The sequence below is a fragment of the Abrus precatorius genome, unplaced genomic scaffold, assembly GCF_003935025.1.
Source record: "Abrus precatorius isolate BTA unplaced genomic scaffold, Abrus_2018 Scaffold9, whole genome shotgun sequence".
In the NCBI taxonomy this organism is placed as follows: Eukaryota; Viridiplantae; Streptophyta; class Magnoliopsida; order Fabales; family Fabaceae; genus Abrus; species Abrus precatorius.
The window spans coordinates 18,180,216-18,197,061 of record NW_020874439.1 but is presented as its reverse complement, the minus strand read 5'-3'; the positions used below and the strand labels follow the sequence as shown (position 1 = coordinate 18,197,061).

Here is a 16,846-nt window from a genome sequence, read left to right as displayed (position 1 = left end):
TGATGGACTCTTCGATATGCCTACATAATTCTTCCATTCCACCTTTTTTTGCTATTGCTGCTAAGGAAGAGGTCATCCATTAGAGAAATGCTATCAATTATGCCACCTAAGCTATCAATAAATGACATAATTCAACATGTTGATTTTGATTGAGTTTTCTAAATATGGCAAATGCATATAAACAGTTTCATTGTTAATGCATTTGTTTAATGATGGAGGTCCAAATTGTATGCATTTCATCTACATTTTGGTGAATGCACATCTATATTAGAAGATGTTGCTATCTTACTTGGACTTTAGATTAATGGTGTACCAGTGATTAGGTCCACTAATCCCAATTATGTAGTAGTTCATAATATGTGTGAAGAGCTATTAGGTGATAGACCTACAATAAACAATATTAATGGTTCAAAAATTTGAGGCAGTAACGAATTTTTGGAGAAATTTTTTTTTGAGGAAGACAACCAGTTTTCAGGAAGAACGCAAATTTTTAGGAGATAAGCATTTTTTGAAAGGAGATCTGAGAAAATAAGAAAAGAATAGAGAAAGAAATTGAGCTAAAAGAGAGGAAAGAAATTTCACCATTCTAGCAATCCATCATCCTTCAATGTTGCTCACATTTGAAAAATTTCTTAACCTTCTAAAACATAGTCATTGCTCATAAACTCACGTTCATATGACTGTGTCTCAAGCCTTTTCAAAATGAAAGAGGTAAAATATAAATTGAACGATAAAAATTGAGAGTCACCGACATTTGATTAAGTCTTTTTTAATAATATATTATTATTATTATTTTAAAATGAAAAAAAAAGTTGGATGTGATTTTGATTGATTTGCACCAGAGGTATTTATGAAGCCCAATAGATTTAGTGCAATCGATTTGATAAAGTTTTGTTTTTTTTGGTAATATTATATTACTTTAAGCAATTGATGGGATTTATGTAAAAAAAGGGAGCGGGGGCATGTGGGCAGATTTGTAGCATGTAGCGATTGAATCATAGTCTTTTTCCTTTTTTTCTTTCTTTTTTTTTCTTTTTGTTGCTTTTTGTTTTTATTTTATTTTTATTTTTGTAGTGTAACCAAATGTAGTTAGACTTCAAAAAAGAAGAATTTAGACTAAGATTATTGTTGAGTTAGTTTGCAACATTTCTTATTTTTACTTTATTTATTTATTCCAACATTATTATTATTATTTTGTAAATATTAGGTTTAACCAACTAAATTTAAAAATAAGTAAATAAATAAATAATTTAATAGGTAAAATAATATGAAAATAAAAAAATTCTCATAATAATTATCGTGTTATTGTTTATATTCGGCATATTTATGTATTTGTGAGTTATTTATTTTTTGGTATTATTATTCTTTACTTTATTGTATTAAATTTAGAAGAATTGATGTAATTTGATTTTATATTCATGTTTTGACCTTTTATTTCATGATTAGTAAATTATATTTTAAACAAATAAATAGTATAACATTTGCATCAATTTATAATACTAACATATAGTTCCTTTATTATCGTGTATTATAAATTGATAAAACTTATGTATACCAATGTTATTTTAGGTTTTATACATCAATTTGAACTTTCTTTTACTGAATTTAATTTAATCAACCAATTTCGTGATATTTTATGATAGAAATACGTGACTTTGAGTTTTTCATTGCACTTGGAGATATGTAGGAGCGAGACTCGACTTGTCAAATCAAAACTATTTTCAAAATAATTTTTACTTTCATAGCATACCAATTAATATTTTAACAAATAAATTTTCCTTCTTTAAAAATAAAATAGCAATAGTTACTATTTAGGGGTTAAATAAAATTTTTAAAATTAAAATCAATTTGCACAATTAATTTAATTAATTTAAGGTAACCATTATTTAAACAAATATTGTAGCGTGCTAATACCTTTTTTACACGTAAACAACTCCTGAACTTATTTTTGGTTTCAAAGATGTATTATTTAAAAAAAAAAATTCCAAAGTTTTCTTAAATAAACTTTGGTGACGACTTCACTAGTTTTTTAGAAAATGTTTTCGTCATACTGTTGTGACTCTCGATTGTGATAACTAATGTGAAAGAAATTGGCAATTATTGTTAGGGATCAACATGTCTTGCTTATCTTTTTTTAGGAATATATCGTATTTCATGACATAATGCTAAAGAAATTTGTAAGTATTTGATACTACTACAGGTATGGGTGTGACTATCACTCCCATGGTTGGCTCTAATTTTTGGTGGACTAATAATATTTTCACTTGTTCTCAAGTGGAGACATTTGCGATATCCGCTAAACACTCCTTTTAGGGATATTAGATTTATCACCAAATGAATGTTCATTAGGTAAAAATTAATATATCCTTAAGAATGTTAAATTTATTTATATAAAACATGTAATTATGTATATATCTAATAATTTATATTTATTGTAGTGTCTTTGGCAACTATATAACGATGATGTTGTTATTCCCGATGATGTTAAAGGGGAATGATTGTTGTGGTTGATTTATTTTTAGGTTATAGAGTAGCATGCAGCCCATCATGTTATGCGTCAATTTGAATATGCATAGCCTATTCCTCTCCCACCCTAAAGTCTTGAAGAGTTTCATAACAAAGACTGACAAGGATTATGAGAGCCAAAGAAAAAGAATTGGAGAGTCATACATGATGACTAGGTCACAATATGAGATCATTGTTTTGAACGTATCTTACAAGGAATGTTAATTCAGAACTATTATCCTTCATATGAGTATCAGGTATGGTACACATTGTTTGCAATGAATTGCTTATGGTTATTTCCACAAATGTAGTAGCCAGTTCCCTAACAACAATAATTTCCCTTGGACATACTCTCTCTTAAACAAGACAAAGGCCCAATGCACCCACTAGCATCTCAGCATGAACAATTTTCTCAACAGGAAGTTCAATAATCTTTAGTACAACCCAATGAAAAATTTTATTGGTCACCACAAATAAACTAGTGACAACCATTTCAATAAGATGAACAACCATTACAACAGGAACTGGAAGAATGTTTATAGATAGACAAGATATCCGTTGTGGTTCAAAAAGTAGAGAAACACATGGTAAAAGGTTTGTTAATTGCAGCATTGCTAATGAGATTTCTTGTGAATTACTATGCAACTACAACTATGTCATTTGCGAAGTTCAATCTTCTCAATGTCACGCCTAATGAAACTTTGACCTGAATAAGGAGGCAACCATGGAAGAAGTACCCATACAAAATGAGAATGTCTATCGATCACAATGCAACTTGTCACCGGTTCTTAGGGCTTTTCACCAAGTAATCAATGGTTTATGTCAATTACTTCATAGAATATAACACAGTAGGATAACACCTAAGCACCTACATTTTTTCATTTGCTAGAGTCGAGACTTATAGAACATGAAAGTGCAATATATGAGACTACACAAGTTGAGAGTGAGAATAATAAAGATAAATGAAAAAGTTAAAAGAAATTTCTTTTACACATATTACAACCCTTTAGTTATCCACCCATTGATAAAAAAAATAAATAGTTCTATTGTTATGATTTTATTATTTAATTATATTATATATTTATAGTTGTGCTCCTGTTGTAATATGTAGAACAATAAGTTATCATTATTGAAGTTTATGCTTTACACATATTAATTATTATCTTTGTGCATATTGATTATTATCTAAGTTTATGTTATTTCTTTTAAAAAATTATAAAATTAATTATTCAGTTAGTAAAAAATTAATTAAATGAATGCCTCTCAAAAAATATTTATTAAAAAAATTATTTGTTAAAAAAATAAAATTAAGGTTCTGATTTATAAAAGTAAACACCGTAATAATGATGGAAGACAAAATATTTTCTCTATGAATTATTGTTTATATTTTTTTAAAATAATTTTTTGTATGCATATATGAATTGTTTTTAATTAAAAATGAATAATATTCACATATAATTACACATATATTATATCATGTTTATATAATTTTAATCATTTACTTATAAATTAGCCTCTGATCTAGTCATGTAATATTAGTATAGATCAATCGCAAATTATATGTAACACAAGCTATTGTTGTTGTCGTGAAGTATCCTTTCATATAGCAAAAAGGAACAGTACAGGCTAAAGCCTGATAATATAAGGCTTGCACTGCACACGCTATATATCACGTGGGGCTAAAACAAACAAAACTTGGAGCAAGCCACAGAGCCATTAATACATACATTATTAACAACAAACCCTATATATATTCAAATCTCCCCAACTTGGGCTGAAATTGACCCATTAATACCCTGCCTGTTGAAGCTGACTGAGTCAATGTACTCTTTAAGTTAAATAAATTTTTATATTATAAAATTTAAGTTAAATATATTTTTGTCTCTCAGAATAATTTTAATTTTAATTCTTAAAAATAATTTTTATTTTAATTTATATATTTATAACTTATTAATTTTACTTCTTAATTACAATTAATTGATGGAATGAAAGTCAGATATTGTCGCATGAAACCATATACCAGAACATTCTAGAGAAAAGTGGTTGAATACAAACAAAATTTTAATTTTTGAATTAATCAATATGATTAATATTGAGGTAAATTATTTCAATCTCTCTTTAATTTTATGATTTTTATATTTTTTTGGATTTACATAAAATCTCTTCTTTAGAACCATTTTGTTAGATAAATAATGTAACAATGAAAATTATACGACGGACACTTTGGAAACTCAAATTAATTATATATTTAATTATTTTTTAAATTTTTGTTAGATAAAATTAAAATTTGAGTGTAATAATTTTTTAAAATAGAAAACATTTTGCGTAAGTTTTAAAAATATAAGAGATTTTATATAAATTTTAAAAGTAAAGGAATGTTTTGTAAGAAATGTAAAACATAATAAAAATTAAAGTAATTTACTCTTAATATAACCATATAATAAAAAAATCTATTTCACCACCATGGTGTGTGAAAATATCATAATTGTTTCTAATTGTACCTACTTCCATCTTTGACACATTCAAGTATCATTAATTTTATATTAAATACTCACTTCTTCCAGGACTAAATTAACACCAAGTCATATCTTCTCTTTTAACATTATTTTTTTATATGTTGAGTGTTCAGAAATATTTTCCTACCTTTTCCAACCTTCGATATTATATAAGTTTTCAAATTACTAAGTTGAAACTGCTCAACAACCTTTGCCATCTTATGAAAATGTTAACTGATTCTCTTATCTAACCCATTGTCGTTATCCCTATAATGCATACGCATTGACTAAATTTAAAGGAAAACAGTAATACAAAATGTAGACTTAGTCCTATCAAATCAAAAGAAAACAAAAGAATGAAGTTAAAATTTCTATTTCACTTCGTTATCTTATTCTATTCTTGAATTAGTGATTTAAATTACACAGAATTGCTTTACATATTAACATTATGTTATGTAACTAAACATTATTTGCTTAAATTGTGCCCTGAATTAAATCATGTTATCATTCAATAGCACTCTAATAAGTTTTTGAACATGTATTAACTAACGGTTCTCATAATAAGCTTTTCACCTTTGTTAAAACAACAATAATTAAGGTAAAATACGTATATCCATCCCTTCAGCACTTGATTCACTCCCCATCAATTAAACTGCTGAGTTATTTTATTTTTTTTGTTACATTTGACTTTTTAATTTATGACTAGAAAATATTAATTTTACATTTAAATTAAAATAGTGAAAGATATTTTAGAATTATGCTGAAATTTACCGCTTTTTTACTATGCAGGAATTTTTTGTAAGCAAAATCAAATACTTAACATCCTATAATTAATAAATATTTAAGCAAATTATTTTACCATAAACTTAATTTTAGTTTTAATTAAACTTATAGAGTTATAACTTAAATTGTAGAGATAAATTTTATTTAACTCAATTGATTTTTAAAATGAATTTTATAGTGATAATATTTGTATATTTTTAAGAAATACCGGTCTTTAATTTTTCATATAAAAAAGTTTTAGACCCATGGTTGGGTAGGGTAATTTAAAATTATTTTCAAGCTGTCGTAGACTTGTTCTTTTCCTTCAAGCCTCCTCTCGTCTTATTAACTGCAAATAGCCAAAAACTTCATTATCCTAACACAAGCACCCCAATTGCAGCTCTTCATCTCCTTTCACGGAACACAGACAAGACGATGAAGCCAACGATTTCACGGTCTCGAATTTCCCTCTCTCCCTCTCCTCTCTCTCTCTCCTCGTTCTTTCTCTGTTCTCTCTTGTGCGCGTCTTTGGCGTGCGCCAATTTGTTGGACCAAATTGAGCACTGCGAGTTAGATTGCCAAAGTGAAACGGTGGATGGGCTGAACGTAGTTGGTAACTGCCAACCAAAGTGTTCCCAGGGACTCACAATTCCAAGCCACATAGAGAAAGAAGGACAAGAAGCCATCAAAAAATATTTGGACAATCTATTCAGTAACGCGCTATTAGGCGTTGACTCAAGCGCAACTGACCAATCTCGCAGCAAAACACCCATTAAGCACGACGGTAAATCTGTACTACATTTTCTTTTTGTTAACTCGCAACATGTCATTTTTTTTTAAGTTTAGATTTTTTTTACGATTTTTTTAATTTTTTATTTTAATTTTACATTCTTGATATAATAAATAAGTCTTTTGCAATTAACAGAAGTAACAATATGGAAAGTATGAATAAAAACGATTAACTCTTTCTTTGTGTTGAACGTTTTGTACAGGTGAGGATAAAAATAATAAGGATGTAGAAAAATCAGCTTATAAGAATGGTGGGGAAGAAGAATTGTTAGATGGTGATATTGAGGTGAATGTAGGCCTTGAGATTGTGGGTGATGGAGAGTATGTTCTGAAGATAAAGAGGGTTATTTCAACTTCAAATGATGAGGTGGAAAGGGCTAAGCAAATGGCTCAAAACGGAGCCATGTTGTCGCTTTATGGAGAGATACTCCGAGACATGGGCGAGAGAATGCTTGCGCAGTCACAAGCTTCTCTTTACTCTATATTTAAAATGCCTGTACCTCCCAAATCGATGTCTGATGAATGATCCTATATAATGTATTAGGATTGATCTTATTTTATTATTTGCTATTTGTTTTCATTGTTATCATTTGTTAGGATTTTAGATAACCTTGTTTGAATTAGGAATCTTACTTAAAGTTGAATTGCTGAAGGAATATATAAATACTTCTGGTTGGGGAGGGAAACGGAAGTATTTGGATTTCATCCATAATAATATTCATCCTACTTTATTATGATTTTTTAAATAATTTTGTTTTAAAATTCATGTTCACGTGTATAAATAGTAATATAAAAAAAGATTTATCAATCAAAATGATATTATTATTAGACATATATTACCATTCAAGCGTTGTGGTATATTGAATTAGCGATGTATAATTGCTTTAACTTTAATTAACTTTGTTTTTAACTATCACTTATTAAATAATGAATAAATGAAACAATGACTTCAAATTTATAGTCTTTTTTTTCCATTATTTTTAGTTTCTGCCTTTATTTTTAGTCCTCACTGTTTTTATAATATTTGTTTATTAAAAATGATAGAGCGTGCTAAAAACAAAAAAAGAAAAAGAGGAACTAAAAATTAAAAAAAAAGGTGAGGATAAAAAAATATTTGAGTCATAAAGCTATTTATACACATTATAATTGATATATTATTAAATAATGAAAAGTACTTTATCATTTTAGTCTAAATGAAAGATTTAAGTAACATCTCGTGTGTAGCATATAAATATAATTTCTGGGAATGAAACTCTTTTAAGTTGTAATGGTTTGATGGTGACAATTATACATGTTGAAAGGAAATGAAATGGTTCATGTCGCAATCTATTAAAGTAGATCTCTTTATTTTTCATCGAGTGCAGAGACAGAAGAAAGGAAATGGATGAGATAAATTATAAGAGAAACACGTTTGACAATATTAATCATTCACAAAAAATAAAAATAAAGATTAATATTTTTTCTTATTCTTATATATGATCAAGAACTATAAATTTTCAAGAAATATGAAAGTTTACAAGAGAAATATATCTATATAACCAAACAAAACAGTACCGTTTACTAGCGATTTTGTACAAGTGATGACTTGAAACCAACACCAAACAATATATTTTGGTAGGTTTTGTAAAGGTCACAAAATTGAAATTTATTGACAATTAAATTCCTTTTTTTAGAATTTTTAACCGCTACAAAATATTTTAAATACTTGTTATTAATTTTTAATCTTCTCTTGTATTGTAGTACCTTTTGACTTCTGTTTTTCAAACATATTAGACCTTCTGTTTTTCAAGCCATAAACCAGGCGTGCACACACACAAATACTCTGAGTCTCATAACCCTGTTGATTAGGCGCTTTTTTTATATGAAAAAAAATTTATCAACATATAGGGTTTTGAGAAGAATTATAAAGATATGAAAAAATTTTAAAAATTATTCATAGCATGTTTTGGTATTTTAAAAAAAAATTATTATTTTTAAAAATCATCATTGATAATTTTTTTTATTTAGTATTTTTTATTTTTTTATAAAAATTACTATTAACAAATTTTGACTCTTTATACTTTTAAAATATTTTTTGAAAAATTATTATTGACAATTTTTTATACTATATAATATTTCATTTTTTCATTTTAAAATTTTATACATACATAAAAAATTATCATTAGTAATTTTTAAATCACATTTTTCGTTATTTTTTAAAAAATATCATATTTTGATATATATTATATTTAAAAATCATTTAAAATAATTACCCTGTTACTCTCGGGAGAATAGCTTGAAATCACATGCTCTGAATACGATAGGCCTTGTGGCATGGTGAATCTAACGGCCACGATTAGAGGAATTAGAAAAGTCTGAAATCCAAAGGTTTGAAATGTGTCTTCTCTTATTTCTCTTTGATTTCATAACCAAACTCATCTCATCTCTAATTTTAATTTCAAAAAGCTCAGTCGAGTTTATGATTCAATCATTCTTTTCTCCCTAATCTCTTTGTTGAGTCACAAATCAAACATTTTTGAATTTTTTGTTCTATTTTAGGCGCAATTCTGATTCTCCCTAATCTTAAATTGTGTCATGATTATGATTTTCTCTAATCTTTCAATGCCTTAATGCACTCTATCTTGTAAAACTCATTGAACCCGTTAACCATTATTTTCAAGATGACAACCGTGGAGTGCTTGCATGGTGCTCAGCGACAATAATGCCTTTCCTCTCTCTCATTCTGTCACGGTTGTCCTCCCCTATGTTATGAGCATGCTCTTCACTACTTATCCTACATGAAATATTTCATTCGCTTCTTTTTCGATGTTTCTAGTAATTTGCCTGAGTTGTAGTTTAACTTGCAATACTTGGAGTTTTAGCTAGAATGTTATATGTACGTATGTGTTCAACCTTTTGCTTCACTGTTAATTATAAACCTCTAATTTCTTATATATTTCAGATACTTTAAATAATTTTAATGTTTTTTTAAAAAGATAAACTAAAACTTAACAAATTCTTTTGGTTTGCAAAAAAAATGTTTAACATATGGAGGAAATGAAAAATACTTTAAATTTGGTTCACCCAAAAAGAGTAAGGCTACATCCAATTCTTGACTTTAGACTCTATTTAATTATTCAAATATTTTTGTACAAATCCCTTCAAACTCTAAAAGTCTTAAGTATTCTTATAAATGTCTCTTTAGGCAATTTCACTCCAAAGTATTCTTCTCACGCCTCTCTTCAAACTTTTAACTCATTAAATATGAAATAAATATGTGAATTTATAGAAGACTTGCAGCAATTGAAACTTTTGAAAAATGATCTTTTACACATGTATTTTTCAGTTTTTGTTTTTTGCATGGATATGTGTCTCTTTAAATAACTTATAACTTCACGGTTTATGCAAACACATACATAACTGTTTGTCATAACATGTCCTCTTTTTGAAATTGTTTTATGAGATACAGGTCCTATACTTTGCCAAAAGTGATTTTTGTATCCTTTTATTTGCTCTTTTACTATTTTAGCGCATAATATGAAAAATGAGAAAAAAAAAGTGTTTTTGTCTATACCAACACTACGCCAGAAATGAATTTTTGGAGCGTTAACTTAGACAGCGGTTAATAAAAACTGTAACAACTTAATTTTAATTTTAATTATAATTATAATTTTAATTAAATAATAATTTCACAAATCAGATAATCAAGTTTTTATAAAAGATTTCAAAGTAAGTGAAGGGTTACAAATTAATATCAAAATAACTGCTACAGGACTAGTTCAATTACAACATTTTCAAAATAAAATCTAAGTCCTATAACAGTACATTTGTCCCTTCACTGAGTCTGGTGCTGATCGTCTCAATTACCTAAAAAATGAATGTAAGGGTGAGTGCCCTACATTACCCAAAAACACATAATAAGCGTAGAGTCTCACCTTCAGAACATTCCAATACATTAAACAAACACAATTACAAGTAGCATTTCACATCCATAAGTACAAAACACAAATCCACGCATACACACACCAGCCACACTCACTATAGCACTGTGATCACAGATTTACACCATGAATGGTCGCTAGTTACCCCTGCCTCACGGATACCATGTGGGCAATCACGGATCGCTCAGCAAAGGTAATGGTCAGAGGTCTAGTCAGGAAGAGAGTGTGTGGCCCGTGGTGCACCCGTTCCACAGTCGGTGTCACCATTACTCCTTCTTCCCCAAGGTATTTCTACCGTCCTCATCTCACACACCCCAGTGTATCGCTGAACCATTCACAGCACGTTACAACAGCGCTAACACGCACATTCACACATATATTTCATTCACGCATGCAATAATCATGCTTACAAACGGCACACAACCCACATTGCATTCAAATACACGGCACTAGGCCCACATTCATTTTACATTACACGACACACAGCCAATATTCATCTATATTACATGGCCCTCGGGCCCACATTTGTTCACAATATACGGCACATAGCCTTCATTTATTCACAACAACATTATTTCACCAATCAAAGGCAATCCATCACACACAATCACCCACACGGGGTCTAACTATTTCAGCACACATCACATTACACACTAATTTCCATTAAACACACAATTCCTACTCTCTATCTCAGCCATGTTGCACTTATCAACAAAACACAAAAGAATTATAATGCATTGAGATAGGGTAGAGTCCCCCCCTTACCTTGGATTGAAGACCCACGCACTAAATCCACCAATAAGTGCTCCCCCTCACAAATTTCGTCCTAAACACATGGAGAAACTCCATGAGAACACAAGGAAACCACGAAAACAGAGAAAGGAGATGAAAAATCGAAACCCTAACCATTAAAACTCACCTCCAAGCGTCCCCTACATAAACTTAACCTTCAATCAAGCTCCCAAACGGCTTTGGAGGCAATTAATCAGTGGAATAGGGCTTTGGGGAATGAGAGAATCGAAGAAAGAGGGAGAAATAACTCTCCTCGAACCCTAACTCCCTTTAAATCCTTTTCTAGTTGCGACACTCTCGCTACAACAAGATATTCTCGCTGCAGCGACATGCCCTCTCGCTACAGCGAAAAAACCAGAGAAAACTGCACTCTGGTTTCTGCAGAATCTCACTATAGCGAGGCCCTCTCGCTACAGCGAGACTGCACCCAGAAATGCACCTTAAACTGTCGCTCTCTCGCTACAGCGAGACGTCTCTCGCTACAGCAAGAAGGCGACAGTTCTGGTCCTTCCTCCCAGGGCCCTCTCGCTACAGCAAAAATCCTCTTGCTGCAGCAAGAACAGCTCAATAACACGCCATATACTTAGACACTTAGCCCATTTTAGCCCAACCAATCATGCATACACACACACACACACACACACACACATATATATATATATATATATATATATATATCTACATATTCACAACATCTATCTAAAAATACACACGTGAATATACATTTAGATTTATATAAATAACCATAATTAATATTACAAAATTAGGGGCGTTACAAAAACCTCTTTGTAATTATATATTTAGAGAGCGGTTCTCTAATAACCACTCTCAGATCTATACTTCTAAGAGCAGTTCTCTATTAACAGCTCTTTAAAGCACACATTAGAGAGCGGTTAATAAAGAATCACTCTTTAATCTCATTCTTGGAGAGCGATTAATAAAGAACCGATCTCTAATGTTATTAAAGTCATTTATAAATGAACACGCTCAACACATTTCTTCTTAGCTAACAAAGTTGGTTTCTTTCAATATAAGTTTCTTCTTTACTCTCTTATGTTTTCTTCATCTTCTCTGTTGTCCTGCTCTCTTTGTCTTCTCTGCTAACAAATTAGTTTTTTTTTTCATCTGTAGGTATCTCTTCATTTTGTGTTAGTCTGCTCTCTTCATCTTCTTTACATTAATTTTTCCACATCTGTAGGTACTTCTTTTTTCTTTTCTTTGTTAACGGTGAATCATCCATTCTCTCTTTCTTTCTTTTTCTCACTATTAATGTTAAAAATTATCCTATTAATTTGTTCTCTCTTTTTTCTCTGCTTATTTGTGTTTGGTTCATGTAGATGTGAATTGTTTGGTTAACACAAAATATATAAAATCAAGATTCAATTTTGATTTGTGATAAAAATGAAGAAAACTTACAAAGAAATCAATTCCAAGTTTTGATTTAAGCGTAATAATAAATTTTTATTTTGCAACAGAAAACTCAAAAAAGAAATCAATTTCAAATTTCAGATTCGCGGTCTACATTTATACTTTGGAGAGCAGTTCCACATGGAACCGCTCTCTAATCTTAACATCAGATAGCGCTTGTTTAACCGCTCTCTTAAATATAATACATTAGATAGTGCAAGATTTTAGAGCAGTTCTAAACACTCTCTAATTCAAAACAGAACCGCTCTCAGATCTCCATTTTGGCATAGTGAAAAGAGTACAATTGTTGGTTTTATTGAAGACAGTTTTGTTTCTTTGGTCAATATTTGTTTTTGTTTTTCTTTAAACAAATAATCGACTAATGCACTTGTTTTTGTTGAGGGGGAGAGAGAGGGGTCATTTGCATTTTTTTCCACGAAAAAATTCACATTAAAAGGAGAAAATAGAATGAGAAGAAATTTTTTTTTCTCAACCTGAAGTTGTTTGATTTGTCTAACTTAATAGTTAATTGTGATGTATCCCTTGATTGTTGATTGATTAATTTCTTTCTAATAGAATAGTATAGACTGTAATATCTTTAGTTTCTTTTTCTTTAAAATATAATAATTTTTATTGAGATAAGAAGAAATAAAATGACTTTCTTATAATTATGGTATAAAAACTTATGAAAAGTTAAAAACTTTAATTTCTTAATTAACTTAAAAATGTACCAAAGTATTTGGGATACAAAAAGTAATTAATTATAACTACATTACACTTTGGTAAACAAAATTTACACATTGATAATGGAAAAATATGTACACATTAGATTTCATTCATATATAAACGTTTAACATGTAGAAGTCATTATCCAAAATGTATTAGAACTCAAAATTATATTGTTACATCATCAAAATACACTAGGTCCTAATGAGCAGTGTATTTCCACAACAAAAGTCTTGAAGGCAGGATCTTAGTCATCATCATCGAATCAGCCCTCTAAGTCCTAACCGCTACCTTTAGCATTTCATGAAGCCTTACGCATGTAGATAAACGGTTTCTGTTTAGCTCATGCACACAAATACAACATACACAATAATAGGCCCCTTAGCAAAAGTATAGTTAGAAGTTTAGTCAAGAAATAAATGTGAGGCCTGTAATGCTTTCACTCTAATCAGTTTATGCATAGTCATTTTGAATAGCATTCATCATCTTCATTTTTCCAAGATTTTTCAAATTGTTTCTAGACTTTATATCTCTAGTGTATCATTATAACCATTTACACTAATCTTCTTTATCACCACCACTCATAATATACTTTCCTTTATTCGTTCTCATTATTTACTTAAATATAAGTGTTTAAAGTCAAACACATCCAGACTCAGTCCAAAACAAATATTTCAAGGCAAAAATGCATTTCAATCATCCTATATTTTTAAGTTCGTATTTTGGCACACTTTCCTAGCATGTTCATACATACTTATTCTTGATTTGAATAGATTTTTAAACTAACTACCTTGTTATTTGCCATAGATAAACATGTTTGAGGATACACGCGATTTATGGACAATTTTGGCATGAACTTAAGAGAATCATGCTAATCTGAACAAAACACGCCCAATCCTCCATTACTTAGCATGTCCATGCTTCGATATTAAGCACAGTCGTGCATATTAACAGCACGCTCATGTTTAAGCACAACCTACAATTGCCACAACTGTGTTTACGTGAGAGAACCTAGCTTTGAAAAATGTTAGTGGTCTCAAAACCTATTAAAGGAGGCACGAGGGTAGCGATCTAGTAGCCAATTTCACACCTTGTCCTTGATCTTTGAATACATTCTTCCCTCTCATCTTTCTCACATCTCTTTCGACTTGATCCTTTGACATACTTTTGGTAGGATTTGGGGTTTCGAGCGGCTATACTTGAAGACCAGAAACTCATCTCATTTCTAGTTTTCTATTTCTTTTGATTATGACTTTGCTTATAATTGCTTTAGTTCTTTTCTTTAGTATGAGTAACTACATCAATAGCTAGGGTTATGAGAATTCTTGTTTATGAATTTATGGTATTTTGATGTTAGAATCTAAGTGTCATTTTCGTCTACAATTAGTTTTTATCCTATTGCGCATAATTATATCGTGATATAACCCTAATTAATTACATTATCAGGTGACCGTACTTCGATTAATTAATAGATCTATAGGATAATTTTTTTTTACTAAACTCAATTTTAGCCAACCAACTTCATAATTTTTTTATAGAATTACATGATTTTGAGTTTTCCATTACACTTGAGAATACATAGGAGCGGGAACATACTCGTCAAATCAAAACAATTTAAAAAAAAAATCTCTTTTCTAAGATACTAGTTAATTATTTAATAAATAAATTTTTTTCCTTTAAAAATAAAAATAGCAACCTTTATTGTTTAGGATTTAAATAAATATATTTTAAAATTAAAATAAATTTGTACAATTAATTTAAAGTAATTGTTATTTAAATTGACATGGTAGAGTATTAATACCTTCTTTTGAACAACTTTCGAACTCATTTTTTATTTTAAAGATCATAAAGTTCTAAAAGATCTTCTAAATTTTTTTTAATAAACTTGGAAAGCGGCTCCTCTGATTTTTAGAAACATTTTCATTCTTAAAAATACATTTTCATTCTTAGAGATATTTTTCTTAACATGTGATAAATGCTTTCTATACTTGATCCTACATTGTACTTCATGAATGATAATTGAGAGTTTTAAGCTATTCATTGATAAAATTTACTATTATTAATTTCATTTTATTTATATTTCAGGAAAAAGGATCAAGAAGTGAAAGCTTTAAAAGATATTGGGAATTGAAACACATAATGAAGCCAGAGATATACACGGGCAAGTACATGCCCGTGTATATGAGCGTGTATCTCACTAGTCGCGTCAATTAAAGTGTATCATCAAAACCAGAGATGTACATAGCCAAAGTACATGGCCGTGTACATGCGCGTGTACTTTTCAAGAAAGCTGTGAAGTGCAATTATTAGAGACCAGAGATGTACATGGCCAAAGTACATGGCCGTGTACATAAGCGTGTACTTTTATGGAAAGCTTTGAAGGGCGTTTTTGAGAAACCAGAGATGTACACGGTCAAAGTACATGGGCGTGTACTTTTAACGTGCGTCATAATTTAAATTTCTGCGAGAAGATGAGCTCTTGGGCCACTCATATAAAAGAGAACTTGGCACAGAAACCTAGAGGAGGCAATTTTTGGAGACGATTTTGAAGGGAAGAAAGACTCAGAGACTGCTGGAGGATGGGATCAAGCATTTTATTTCATCTCTTTTGTAATTTTAGTTTGAAGATGTTTAGGTTCTAATTTTCCTTTGAGTATCTAAACGTAATGAATCCTAATTGACTAAATTTTCTGGAATTCTTCTAATGCTATTTCATGTTCTTTTCTCTTGGGTTTAATTGAGTAATATCAATTTTCTTCTATCATGTTTTCTTGTTTGAATTTGAGTAAAATTCCTGCATGAATTTAACATTGCTCAATTAAAAAGACTTGAATATATTTCTAGAGATAGAAAGACGTAAGTTTTCTGTATTAGGATTAATCCTAATTATGGAATTCATAATGAACTTAATGCAACCTAAGTATATTAATTAAGGAAGATATTCTGATTAATCAATCGAAGGTTAGGAATTATTATCCTTTAGAAAGGTATTGATGCAGCGATAAGGGTTTGGAACTAAGTAGTTGAAGAAGAAATTTAGTTATTTGGACACTTAGGAGGATTTACAGTCTAGATACTTATCTATTTCCCTTGAATACCTTTAGTCATACTTTTCTATAATTTATTATTATAAGAAATTTGTTCCTTTTAATTTATTATTCTTCTATTTTTAGTAATTTTATCAACAAAAATTTATTTCTCATATTCATTAACAATTGCGTAATTAAGGAAGTAATTCTTAATAACAGTCCCTGTAGATATGACACTTGGTACTCTATTTTTCATAATATTACTCTGACAACAGATACACTTGTCCAGTAATCGATTTTTACACACTAACATGTTTAGCGACAAGATTTAGCTTGTGATTTTTTAACAAAAATAGTAAACGTCAACTATTATAAATTATCTCTTTGACCCCCAAAAATAGGTTAACTGAACCTTAAATAA

The 16,846-nt window shown here is 29.6% G+C and overlaps 1 protein-coding gene across 1 annotated transcript; it reads left to right on the top strand.

The window, feature by feature from the left end:
• The first annotated feature begins 6,151 nt into the window (after positions 1-6,151).
• Positions 6,152-7,110, top strand: LOC113851465. The gene is made up of 2 exons (XM_027481957.1): positions 6,152-6,546; positions 6,755-7,110. The coding sequence occupies exons 1-2, from the start codon at positions 6,198-6,200 to the stop codon at positions 7,075-7,077; spliced, it is 672 nt and encodes a 223-aa protein (XP_027337758.1). The 5' UTR covers positions 6,152-6,197; the 3' UTR covers positions 7,078-7,110.
• The last annotated feature ends 9,736 nt before the right edge of the window (positions 7,111-16,846 follow it).